Genomic DNA, 13116 nt, shown 5'->3' on the forward strand with positions numbered 1-13116 from the left:
TTATTCCTTACTTATTTCACTATTGCAGAGGTACTACTGTATACACCTCAAAGTGTTTTATTTATTTTATTTTTTATGAAGTCATATGTCCAGTAGGCAAAGCGTGTATTAGTTGTAATTTATACATACACACTTAAGTTATATTTGAAATGTCTGTAAATGTCCGTTAGTTTCAAGTTATGAAATAATCAGAAAGTATGCCATATTGCTTGTACAACCCCGATTCCAAAAAAGTTGGGACAAAGTGCAATTTGTAAATAAAAATGGAATGCAATGATGTGGAAGTTTCAAAATTCCATATTTTATTCAGAATAGAACATAGATGACATATCAAATGTTTAAACTGAGAAAATGTATCATTTAAAGAGAAAAATTAGGTGACTTTAAATTTCATGACAACAACACATCTCAAAAAAGTTGGGACAAGGCCATGTTTCCCACTGTGAGACATCCCCTTTTCTCTTTACAACAGTCTGTAAACGTCTGGGGACTGAGGAGACAAGTTGCTCAAGTTTAGAGATAGGAATGCTAACCCATTCTTGCCTAATGTAGGATTCTAGTTGCTCAACTGTCTTGGGTCCTTTTTTGTCGTATCTTCCGTTTTATGATGCGCCAAATGTTTTCTATGGGTGAAAGATCTGGACTGCAGGCTGGCCAGTTCAGTACCCGGACCCTTCTTCTACGCAGCCATGATGCTGTAGTTGATGCAGTATATGGTTTGGCATTGTCATGTTGGAAAATGCAAGGTCTTCCCTGAAAGAGACGTCGTCTGGATGGGAGCATATGTTGCTCTAGAACCTGGATATACCTTTCAGCATTGATGGTGTCTTTCCAGATGTGTAAGCTGCCCATGCCACATGCACTAATGCAACCCCATACCATCAGAGATGCAGGCTTCTGAACTGAGTGCTGATAACAACTTGGGTCGTCCTTCTCCTCTTTAGTCCGAATGACACGACGTCCCTGATTTCCATAAAGAACTTCAAATTTTGATTCGTCTGACCACAGAACAGTTTTCCACTTTGCCACAGTCCATTTTAAACGAGCCTTGGCCCAGAGAAGACGTCTGCGCTTCTGGATCATGTTTAGATACGGCTTCTTCTTTGAACTATAGAGTTTTAGCTGGCAACGGCGGATGGCACGGTGAATTGTGTTCACAGATAATGTTCTCTGGAAATATTCCTGAGCCCATTTTGTGATTTCCAATACAGAAGCATGCCTGTATGTGATGCAGTGCCGTCTAAGGGCCCGAAGATCACGGGCACCCAGTATGGTTTTCCGGCCTTGACCTTTACGCACAGAGATTCTTCCAGATTCTCTGAATCTTTTGATGATATTATGCACTGTAGATGATGATATGTTCCAACTCTTTGCAATTTTACACTGTCGAACTCCTTTCTGATATTGCTCCACTATTTGTCGGCGCAGAATTAGGGGGATTGGTGATCGTCTTCCCATCTTTGCTTCTGAGAGCCGCTGCCACTCCAAGATGCTCTTTTTATCCCCAGTCATGTTAATGACCTATTGCCAATTGACCTAATGAGTTGCAATTTGGTCCTCCAGCTGTTCCTTTTTTGTACCTTTAACTTTTCCAGCCTCTTATTGCCCCTGTCCCAACTTTTTTGAGATGTGTTGCTGTCATGAAATTTCAAATGAGCCAATATTTGGCATGAAATTTCAAAATGTCTCACTTTCAACAGTTGATATGTTGTCTATGTTCTATTGTGAATACAACATCAGTTTTTGAGATTTGTAAATTATTGCATTTCGTTTTTATTTACAATTTGTACTTTGTCCCAACTTTTTTGGAATCGGGGTTGTAGATACTAATCATACGTGTGTACGTATGAGTGCATGATGTGTGCATATCACCAATTTCCAGGTAATGCAAGCAGTCTGGTAGCTCACACTCATCAGCCATAAAATTCCTCCTATCCATTGACATTTTAGATCACGTTTCATACCTTACCTACCGTACTTATAGCCTCAATTCCTATCTCTGACATATTCTCACCAGTTAAGTGTGACATATTGCATTAATAATCCTGTTTGAATGGGATAAAGACCAGTATGAACGGGTTTCCTGACTTGCTTGGGGCTTTCATGCGCCATTCATGTGACTTGCTCTTGTTTTTGTTTAAAAGGGAAAGATAAATTCAGACATTACTCTTTCCACTGGCTTGTCATTTTCCTTCTTCCTCAAGGACTGACTCAGAGAAAAGTTCAGGTCAGTGTTAATCCTCAATGGCACCTCTTTAAGAGGCAAAGAGAGCAAGACGAAAGCTAGAGGTCACCTTACGTTTAGAGTACTGTAATAGTATGGAACGGGAGCAGTTTTTGCACAGGTAAATGCACTTTATACAACCCTGTTTCCAAAAAAAGTTGGGACGCTGTGTAAACTAAATAAAAACAGAATGTGATGATTTGCAAATAATGCAAACCCTATGTAATGTTGAAACTGAGAAATTTTATTTATTTATTTTTAAATATATGCACATTTTGAATTGAATGTCAGCAAAACATTTCAAAAAAAGTTGGGAAGGGGGCAACAGCAGACTGGAAAAGTTGTGTAAAAAAACCAACAACCCTAATTAGGTTAATTGGCAACAGGTCAGTAAGATGATTGGGTATAAAAAGAGCATCCTAGAGAGGCGGAGTCTCTCAGAAGTAAAGATGGGGAGGGGTTCACCGCTCTGTGAAGGACTGCATGGGCAAACAGTGCAACAATTTAAGAATAACGTTCCTCAATGTAAAATTACAAAGAATTTGTGGATCACATCATCTATGGTCCATAATATCATTAAAAGGTTCAGAGAATCTGGAGAAATCTCTGTATGCAAGAGACAAGGATGAAAAGCAACATTGGATGCCTGTGATCTTCAGGCCCTCGGGAGACACTGCATTAAAAGCAGACACGTGTCTGTAGTGGAAATCACTGTATGGGCTCAGGAACACTTCAGAAAACCATCGTCTGTGAAAACACTTCATTACTGCATCCACAAATGTAAGTTAAAATCAGATATAAACAATATCCAGAAACGCCGCCACCTTCTCTGGGCCCGAGCTCTTTTATGATGGACTGAGGTGAAATGGAAAATTGTCCTATCTTCTGATGAATTGAAATTTGAAATTCTTTTTAGAAATCATGGACCCACGTCCTCCAGGCTAAAGAGGAGAGGGACCATCTGGCTTATCACCAGTGCACAGTTCAAAAGCCGGCATCTGTGGTGGTATGAGGGTGCATTAGTGCACATGGCATGGTTAGTTTGTACATCTGGGAAGGCATCATTAATGCTGAATGATAGATGCAGGTTTTGGAGCAAAATGCTGCCACCCAGATGACATCTTTTTCAGGGAAGGCCTTCCTTATTTCAGCAACACAATGCCAAACCGCTTTCTGCACGTATTAAAACTGCATAGCTTTGTAGTAAGAGTACAGGTGCTAAACTAGCCTGCCTGCAGTCCAGACCTGTCTCCCATTGAAAAAATTTGGCACAGTATTGAGCACAAAATATGACAAAAGAGACCTTGAACTTTGAGCAACTGAAATTTTATATCAGGCAAGAATGGGGCAACATTTCTTGTTCAAAACTACAGCAGCTGGTCTCCTCAATTCCCAGAGTGCTGTTAAAAGAAGCAGTAGTAAATATGCCCCCATCCCAACTTTTTTTGAAACGTTACTGTCATCGGATTCAAAATGGGCATACATTTTTCAAACAGCATTTTTTTTTCAGTTTCAATATTTTGATATGTTGTCTTTGTATTGTGTTCAATAAAATATAGGGTTTTCATGATTCGCAAATCACATTCCGTTTTTATATTTTACATAGTGTCTTAACGTTTTTGAAAATGGGGTTGTAGTATATTTCTCTTGTTCCTATAATTATAGCACCATTTAATCTGCTATTACTTTTAACTTTCACTGTGGTGGTGGTGGTGTTTTGAGGTGAGAATTCTCAGAAGTGTATTAACTAAGTGTGCATACATGTGTGTTTTTGTGTAAGACAGGATGCAGACCATCCAGACTATAGAGACACATTTTCCCCTGTTGCGAGAGATCTGCCACCCTTCTCCTTTTGTCAGTCAGGAGAGAGACAGGAGAAAGAGCAGCCTTACAAGCCTCATCAGAAAACAAAAACAACAACAGAAAGGGTCTGATTCAAAGCCTCAGTCATGTGTGGCTTTCCCAGGTCAAACGGAACGTCCCCGGTTTTGCCGGTCATCCAGCATCCCGGGATGTGAATCACCAAATCAAGCCTATGGCAAAGTGAGAGAAAGGAATCAAGAAAGAGAGAGAAAAAATGCAAAAGAGATGGATGAAGAGCCACCCCCCTTCGTGTCTTCCATCGTAGCGTCACAGGTTACATCATCGCAACAGCTGCTCCCAGCCACAGAGGGAGAGCTTCAGGGATTACAGTGTGAGGGACCGAGAAAGCCAAAGAGTGCAGAGCAAAAATGGGAGGGAGAGACTGAGCAGCAGAGGCAGAAAGAGCAGGAGTGTCACCCAGAGAACAGTTGCTCTCGGCATGGCCTAATCGCTAAAGGGGTTCACTTGCTGAGGAACATGGGAAATCAGGAAGCCAAGCAGAAGGTGGCAGTTGCATCCAGGGCAGAGTGCATAACAGACAGGCATGGATTTGATTACAAAGATGAAAATGGCTCCAGAAAGATAAAGAAGTCTAAGGAAAAAGTCCGGAAATCATCTGCTGATTTGACTGGGAAGAAATCCAATACCAAGAGCTCCAAGAGTTCTGTCTTTTCCAACATCCACATCCTGAAGGGTGTGTCCCATAAGGCAGCATCCAGAAATGATGTGGGGATTCAAGGGAATAAGTGTGGAAGTGGTGGTGATCATGGGACCATTTCAAAGGAGGATCTAGAAGGCCTTGTACCTGACAGTGATTCAGAAAAGAGCAGGCAGATTCCAGGAAGTTGGCAGTCATCTGTGGATATAGATGTGGAAGACAGCAAGCGGGAGACCAGTAGGTCTGGGTCTGAAAGTGATCTCTGCAGCTTCCATTCAGCCTCTGAGAATCAAGATATTTGGATGGACATCCAGAGGACCATTGGAGTGCAGCAGTGGGGCAATGGAGCAGAGGGACAAAGATGGACAGAAGCAGGGAAACCTGAGCTCATCCAGGATCTGGAGATTAGCATAAAGAGTAAAGCTGAACCTCACGAAGACGAGACTATTGGAGCATCTTTGCCTTTAGCTGCAGAAGCAGATGTACCATATATGCCTCCTTCTTCCTTTCCTAATTTTAGTGATGGAAAAATTGAAACTGTAACTACATCCTCGGAAAACAGACCAAGAAGCCAAAGTGTGCAGAGTTCAGGTGGCACAAAACTATTGCATAACCATATAGTGGCACCTGTCTCCAAAACAGGAAATGGTTTCCACATTCAGAATACGATGATGACTATTACAAAAACAGAAAGCAACCAAAGCATTCAGGCAAATTTAAGCAAAGGAACCAGTAGCTTGAGCATCCAGGATACCTCAACAGCCAGCATGTCCTATGGAAGTGCAGAAGAGCATTTGGAAGAAAGTTCATCTCTCTCATCCCCAATTGAGGATGGCCTCCAGGGAAACAGCAGCCTAACTCAGAATTTAAATGTCAGCCCTGGCTTTACTGAGCTGCTTACTGACCTTAGATTTGACCCAAGAACAAAAGTCAGGCAGGTAACTTTCATACCACAGAAGAGTGTCAGCACTGTGGATCTCATTATGGCACCTGGTGAGGAACATGCCATGATGGAGGAGACTAGGCCAAGCAGTACTGGCCAGAAACGGAGGAAAAGTACTGGCACTTCTCTTACCCCCTGGTTGTCAGAGAGCATTGTGGATCCAGGCTTACAATCATATGGAACCTCAAGTCCTGGGATCAAACCGTACCCTACCATTCAGCTGTCTTATGTGAAGACCACTACGAGGCAGTTGTCTTATCCTCTACACTCATCCTATGGCACTCCTGCCCAAAGCTCTGTGTATCCACGCAAACTTAGCCAAGACCTTAGCTTGAGTCAGGGGTCACTCAGAGCTGAGCGGTGGAGGACACACAGACAGCGCTCCTGTAGCATTGCTAGCCCAACAGTTTTTGATGGTAGCTGGTATCAGGCTTCAGACAGGGGTCATGAGCTTTTGCAAAGAGAATTCCACACTTTCAGAAATCAGCAATCATCTTCCTGTTTTCCAGCATCTGCCAGAACCACATTTCAAGATGTATTCTTAGGTGAGGCAGCTGTTGGTACTTGATTATTTAATGAAATACTTAAATGATCTTTTGAAAAAAGGAACAATAGAGGTATAAAGTTCTTTTAAAAATGCTAAATAGTTTGAGGGTGGCAGGTTGTGTTGCTGCTTTACCACTCCAGAGTCCCCAGTACAACCCTGAGCTCAGGCTGTTTTCCCCCTGTCTGTATGGGTTTTCCCCAACATTTGCCAGTCCCCCTCTCCCTTCCAAAATTATGCCGGTAGGTGGACTGACCTGTCTATCTTGCCCCTAGGTGTGAATGAGTGAATGTGTTCCACTGATAGCTCATTGTTCTTAAGATAGGCTCTGGATTCATAGTAACCCTGACAAGGTTAAAACAGTTAAATAGTTAGAATTGTAGGTTGGTTTTGGATACTTTTCCCTCCTTCCATTACATTTTTAAAGTTTTGGTAATATTCAGCCTATATACAGTAGCATGCAATCTCAGTGATTTATTTTCCATTTCTTCTATTCCTGCTGCAACATCCATCCATGGCCAGAGTCCAAAAGAGCAAAACCACTCCTGTTGTCTAACTGGGAGACATGGTGCTACTCTTGGAGGAAACAAATTTACTTTCCCTCATCCAGTTTATATTTTTATCCAAAGCAATGTACAGTTGGGACAGGATACAACTGCACAGTTTGAGGCTGAGGGTCTTGCTCAAGACCGCAGCAGAGAGGTAGCATGGTCATGTTCACATTTGTACCTTCCAATGAGTTTCCCAAAGCCTTAACCCCTATGCCTGGTAACTGTTATGTGATGCATGCTCGCCTTCACTCCCATGCCTGGTAGTGGTCATGTGATGGGGGAAAACCAGCAAGTAGGTGAGAATTGGCGAATGACCAAATTGCATGAAAATGGGATTAAAAAGAAATCAAAACCCGGCCATAACATTCCATACTATATTGACCGATATTTCTCTCTCCCAGGTCGCTCTCTGTTAGAAAGGTGCTCTGCTGCTGATACTGATGGTGAAGAAGCTGAGAAGTTTTGTTCACGGTTTCTGGCTTTGGGAATTCTTCAGCCCTTCAATGACTGCCTCAGAAAGCCAATCACAGGAAGTGATGCAGTCGAGAAGCCTGGTTTTAATGTACGTTTTCCCTTTTTTTTTATTCTCTTTCCTTGACTTTAATTCCGGTTTTAATCAAAGATCATGATGTACTTTAAAACTAAACTAGCAACGTTCTCAGAGGCTAACTTATTCCTGTATTTTTTTTTTTGTGTGCGCGTGTGTGTGTGTGTGTGTAAGCCAATCCAGCTGTACATTTGCTGTTTTGTAAATACTTAGAGCTTTAAATTACACAGTTGAATAATCTCCATGTAACTGACCTTCGTGTTAGTGTAGATATTAAGATTTTCCATAATTATATAATTTCTGACTCTAAGTATATCAAGTTTGTGACAAATGTGTGCCTCAGTGAACTACAGTTAGGTCCATAAATATTTGGACAGAGGCAACATTTTTTTAATTTTGGTTCTGTACATTACCACAATGAATTGTGAACAAAACAATTCAGATGCAGTTGAAGTTCAGACTTTCAGCTTTAATTCAGTGGGTTGAACAAAATGATTGCATACAAATGTGAGGAACTAAAGCATTTTTAAACACAATCCCGTCATTTCAGGGGCTCAAAAGTAATTGGACAAATTAAATAATTGTAAATAAAATGTTCATTTCTAATACTTGGTTGAAAACCCTTTGTTGGCAATGACTGCCTGAAGTCTTGAACTCATGGACATCACCAGACACTGTGTTTCCTCCTTTCTAATGCTCTGCCAGGCCTTTACTGCAGCGGTTTTCAGTTGCTGTTTGTTTGTGGGCCTTTCTGTCTGAAGTTTAGTCTTTAACAAGTCAAATGCATGCTCAATTGGGTTGAGATCAGGTGACTGACTTGGCCATTCAAGAATATTCCACTTCTTTGCTTTAATAAACTCCTGGGTTGCTTTGGCTTTATGTTTTGGGTCATTGTCCATCTGTATTATGAAATGCCGACCAATCAGTTTGGCTGGATTTGAGCACACAGTATGTCTCTGAATACCTCAGAATTCATCCGGCTGCTTCTGTCCTGTGTCACATCATCAATAAACACTAGTGACCCAGTGCCACTGGCAGCCATGCATGCCCAAGCCATCACACTGCCTCCGCCGTGTTTTACAGATGATGTGGTATGCTTTGGATCATGAGCTGTACCACGCCTTCACCATACTTTTTTCTTTCCATCATTCTGGTAGAGGTTGATCTTGGTTTCATCTGTCCAAAGAATGTTCTTCCAGAACTGTGCTGGATTTTTTAGATGTTTTTTAGCAAAGTCCAATCTAGCCTTTTTATTCTTGAGGCTTATGATTGGCTTGCACCGTGCAGTGAACCCTCTGTATTTACTTTCATGCAGTCTTCTCTTTATGGTAGATTTGGATATTGATATGCCTACCTCCTGGAGAGTGTTGTTCACTTGGTTGGCTGTTGTGAAGGGGTTTCTCTTCACCATGGACATTATTCTGCGATCATCCACTACTGTTGTCTTCTGTGGGTGTCCATGTCTTTTTGCATTGATGAGTTCACCAGTGCTTGCTTTCTTTCTTTCTTTCTTTCTTTCTTTCTTTCTTTCTTTCTTTCTTTCTTTCTTTCTTTCTCAGGATTTACCAAACTGTAGATTTTGCCACTCCTAATATTGCAGCAATTTCTCGGATGGTTTTTTTTCTGTTTTCGTAGCTTAAGGATGGCTTGTTTCACCTGTATGGAGAGCTCCTTTGGCCGCATGTTTTCTTCACAGCAAAATCTTCCAAATGCAAGCACCACACCTCAAATCAACTCCAGGCCTTTTATCTGCTTAATTGAGAATGACATAATGAAGGAATTGGCCACACCTGCCCATGAAATAGCCTTTGAGTCAATTGTCCAATTACTTTTGGTCCCTTTAAAAACAGGGTGGCACATGTTAAGGAGCTGAAACTCCTAAACCCTTCATCCAATTTTAATGTGGATACCCTCAAATGAAAGCTGAAAGTCTGGACTTTATGTCCATCTCCATTATATAACTATAACTTGAATATGTTTCAGTAAACAGGTAAAAAAAAAAAAAGAAAATTTGTGTCAGTGTCCAAATATATATGGACCTAACTGTATATCTGATTACGTCTCGCTAAATATTCAGTGCCGAGTTTTCCAAAAGCATCGTAGCAAAAATGGTAAGTCGAGCAGCACAATGAACACTCTCTCTCCTAGTTAAGATGCTGTTCACGTTAAGAGGCTTTTGGGAAACCCACCACAGGGTGAGTGGGTGAGAGACAGAAAGAGAGGGAGTGCGCACAGAGATTAGATATTTTTGGCCCAGCGTTAATGAAGAAATCAGATGGATGCTGCAGAAACTTGCTGAAATTTAAAATTAGCACTGTTTTCTCACATCAAAGCAAATCATTAAACACCTCAGGATAATCAGTGACTGTAGGGAGGAAAAGTAATTTTGAAAAGTGTGCTGTTTTTATGAAGGGTGCCAATACTTTGGCTGATATTCGTGAATCATCGTGTGACTGATCGTAGTAAGTGGAGCTTTGGGGTTCTTTTTTAATGTGTATCTTGAGTCAGCTATTCTGTTTCACTTCTTTTCCTTCTACCGACACATTTTACAGGTGATTTCAAAAATCAGGTGATTCTAGATTTACCAAGGGGAATTAGGGTTGGGAAAGGCAATGTATTTTATAACTGTGACGTACTTGGGTTTTATGCTCATTAATAAACGAACATGGGTGGCACGGTGGTGTAGTGGTTAGCGCTGTCGCCTCACAGCAAGAAGGTCTGGGTTCGAGCCCCGTGGCCGGCGAGGGCCTTTCTGTGCGGAGTTTGCATGTTCTCCCCGTGTCCGCGTGGGTTTCCTCCGGGTGCTCCGGTTTCCCCCACAGTCCAAAGACATGCAGGTTAGGTTAACTGGTGACTCTAAATTGACCGTAGGTGTGAATGTGAGTGTGAATGGTTGTCTGTGTCTATGTGTCAGCCCTGTGATGACCTGGCGACTTGTCCAGGGTGTACCCCGCCTTTCGCCCGTAGTCAGCTGGGATAGGCTCCAGCTTGCCTGCGACCCTGTAGAACAGGATAAAGTGGCTAACGATGATGAGATGAGAATAAACAAACATTTCTGATGATCAAGCACATCCTTTAACAAAGGACGTTCTTGATAAATGGCTTTTTTTTTTTTTTTACGTGCAGCAGTGAATACTTCTGTTGTAGTATAATCTAGTGGAATGTTTAATTTATTTGTTATTTCTATTTTATTTGGACCCATCCATGTGTTTATTATTCCAAATCGTATTACTACTTTTGCATAGCCTTCATTTAATTCCACTATTTTACCAAGTAACATATTGGAACGGAAAGTAGTTTTGTCTTTTTTTTTTTCTCACAAATTGGTTGAAATTTAAGGGACGGAGATTTTATTGTTGATTTTACAATTGTATTTCCTCTATCTGTTTTGAACTGTTTGCTCTTGAAGTCTTCTTGATGTTCTTTCTTTCCAGTCTCTTCATTCTGCTCCGTGTCTTCACTGTTGTCGTTCGCGGAATCCCCTACAAGTATAAATAATCATTACCACAATCAAAATGAGAATTTGGAGAATTACCTACACTGACCTGTTGAACAACTCTCCTCGTCATGTTCGATATTCTCGTTCATTTGAAAATCTTTATCTGGAGTTATATCAGTATTTTGTTCCTCTTTTCTAGGAGGAACGCCGAAGACTAATCCGCCATATTGCCGAGTCTAAATATTCTTGAAGTACGCATGTGCGAGTTGAAATAAGTAGAATGATGTTAGACAAATGAATTTATGAATAATATAAATGAGTTTATCATTATAACTGAATCCTCTGTGGTATTGTGGTAGACTGGTAGACTTCAGAGCAGAAGGTTCTATGTTCAATTCCCATCAAGGAGAGTAAAAAAGTGGGGGGGGAAGCAAATTAAATTTGACAGAAAGACAGGTGTATAAGTGTAATTCTAGGTAGAGAGATATAAGAGGATGGGCGACATGAAGGGGAAGGTTAATAGAGAGCGGATGTTGAAGCGTTCTCATTCTTTTATGAACCCCTTAAAAAATCCAAGCCCCCTTTTGTTTTTAAATGAGTCCCACCCCTCCCCCGAATTAAAAAAAAATTGCTTTTAAGAATGTCGACTTAATTCACCTAGGTAAATCCAGATTCACCTGATTTCAAAAATCACCTGTAACCCATGCACACACCCCTGCTAAGCGCTACACATGACCTATACTTTTTGTCCTGCTTGTTAATGGAGGTCTCTAACGGCGCCTACAATCGTACATGTTTAATGCAAGCCACACTGTGCGACATGGAGCGAATAAACTTGGGTACATCACGTTTGATGTACAGTATGTAGACTGTATTATGACGACGTCGACTGAATCGAAGGCTACGATGCAAATCAATATACGAGAATAAAAGTTCTAAAAGAGACGAGTTCTACAAGCTCGAGATCAATGTAGAAGCTAACAAAGCATCGCAGAAATATTGAGGCACAAACATGGCTTAAATACATGGACCTGTTAAATAAATGGACCTGCTTGATCCATCCTGGTGCCCTGTGTCTGGTCGGAGTTTTATTGCACCGCTCCTGTGAAGGATGGCCCCATGAGGACAGTTGAGGGTTATACCTGTTAAAACTGTTAATATTATAGTCAGGCTGTCTGTTGTTGCCCAAATGAGGATGGGTTCCCTTTTGAGTCTCTCGAGGTTTCTTCCTCATGTCGTCTGAGGGAGTTTTTCCTTGCCACCGTCGCCACAGGCTTGCTCATTGGGGATAGATTAGGGATAAAATTAGCTCATGTTTTAAGTCGTTCAAATTCTGTAAAGCTGCTTTGCGACAATGTTTATTGTTAAAAGCGCTATACAAATAAACTTGATTTGATTTGATTTGAAATACAGTGGTGTGTTTTCTCTAACGTTCATGTTGAATTAATCAAACCAACCTCATCGTAACGCTTTAGCCAAAAGCACTTCTGAGTGTGTCCCAGCAGAGGTCACTCTCCCCTTTCGATACACACGGTTCAAAGAAACTCTCCTTACATTCCTGGCATTCCCATATTAAAATGGACTTTAATGACTGCTTTTACACTTATCCTATAGTCTACATTGTTTTCCAATATCTATCTCTCTCTTTCTTTCTCTCTTACAGAAGGATCAGTGGTACACATGGGCTCCACTGGGTCAGCCTGAAGCACGAGCTCCAGGGCGATTACAAACCTTCTGGCCTCCGGCTTCTAGTTCAGTTCAGGTGTGTATGAAAGAGTGATTTTTTTTTTTTAAAGAAGAAACCTTTATTTGTCTCATGCTTCAAGCACAGTGACATTCATCTTCTACATTTAACCCATCTGTTAAATCCACATTGTATTCTCTTGTACGTTCATGCATCATAGAAAGTGTGTGTCATCATCATTTGCAGTCAGTCAGTTTCGACGAGGACTGTTTATGGTGGCTTGATGTTCTTTCTCCAGACCGGCTTGTTTTCAGCTACTTGCTGCCATGAGCGACTGTCAATGTTTCGCCATTTCATGTTCCTTTTCATAGCATCCTTGAACCTCAGTTTCGGTCGACCACGATTTCTCGTTCCCTCACAAAGCTGGGAATACAACAACTGTCTTGGTAGCCTCTCATTACCCATCCTGTGAACATGGCCTAGCCACCTCAGCCCTTTTTCGATAAGGATATCCGCCATGGGCGGTAGACCTGCTCGATTTAGGATGTCAACATTGGTGATCTTGTCCTTCCATGTGACTCCCATGATTGCCCTCAGGTGTCGCATCATGAAGGCATGAAGTTTTTTGACTTGGTGGCAATAGATGGTCCAGGTTTATAGTTT

At 41.4% G+C, this 13116-nt stretch overlaps 1 protein-coding gene across 2 annotated transcripts in view; it reads left to right on the top strand.

Annotated features, from left to right (window-relative positions):
- The window catches only part of fmn2a (formin 2a), a 144891-nt gene that overhangs the window by 7085 nt on the left and 124690 nt on the right, over nt 1-13116 (top strand). For both annotated transcript variants that reach the window (XM_060933370.1, XM_060933369.1), the window contains exons 2-4: nt 4009-6233; nt 7185-7345; nt 12433-12531. In XM_060933370.1, coding sequence (XP_060789353.1) covers nt 4010-6233; nt 7185-7345; nt 12433-12531 — 2484 coding nt within the window. In that variant the 5' untranslated portion in view covers nt 4009. The remainder of the gene's footprint in view (nt 1-4008; nt 6234-7184; nt 7346-12432; nt 12532-13116) is intronic.

Source organism: Neoarius graeffei, chromosome 11 (assembly GCF_027579695.1).
Source record: "Neoarius graeffei isolate fNeoGra1 chromosome 11, fNeoGra1.pri, whole genome shotgun sequence".
NCBI lineage: Eukaryota > Metazoa > Chordata > Actinopteri > Siluriformes > Ariidae > Neoarius > Neoarius graeffei.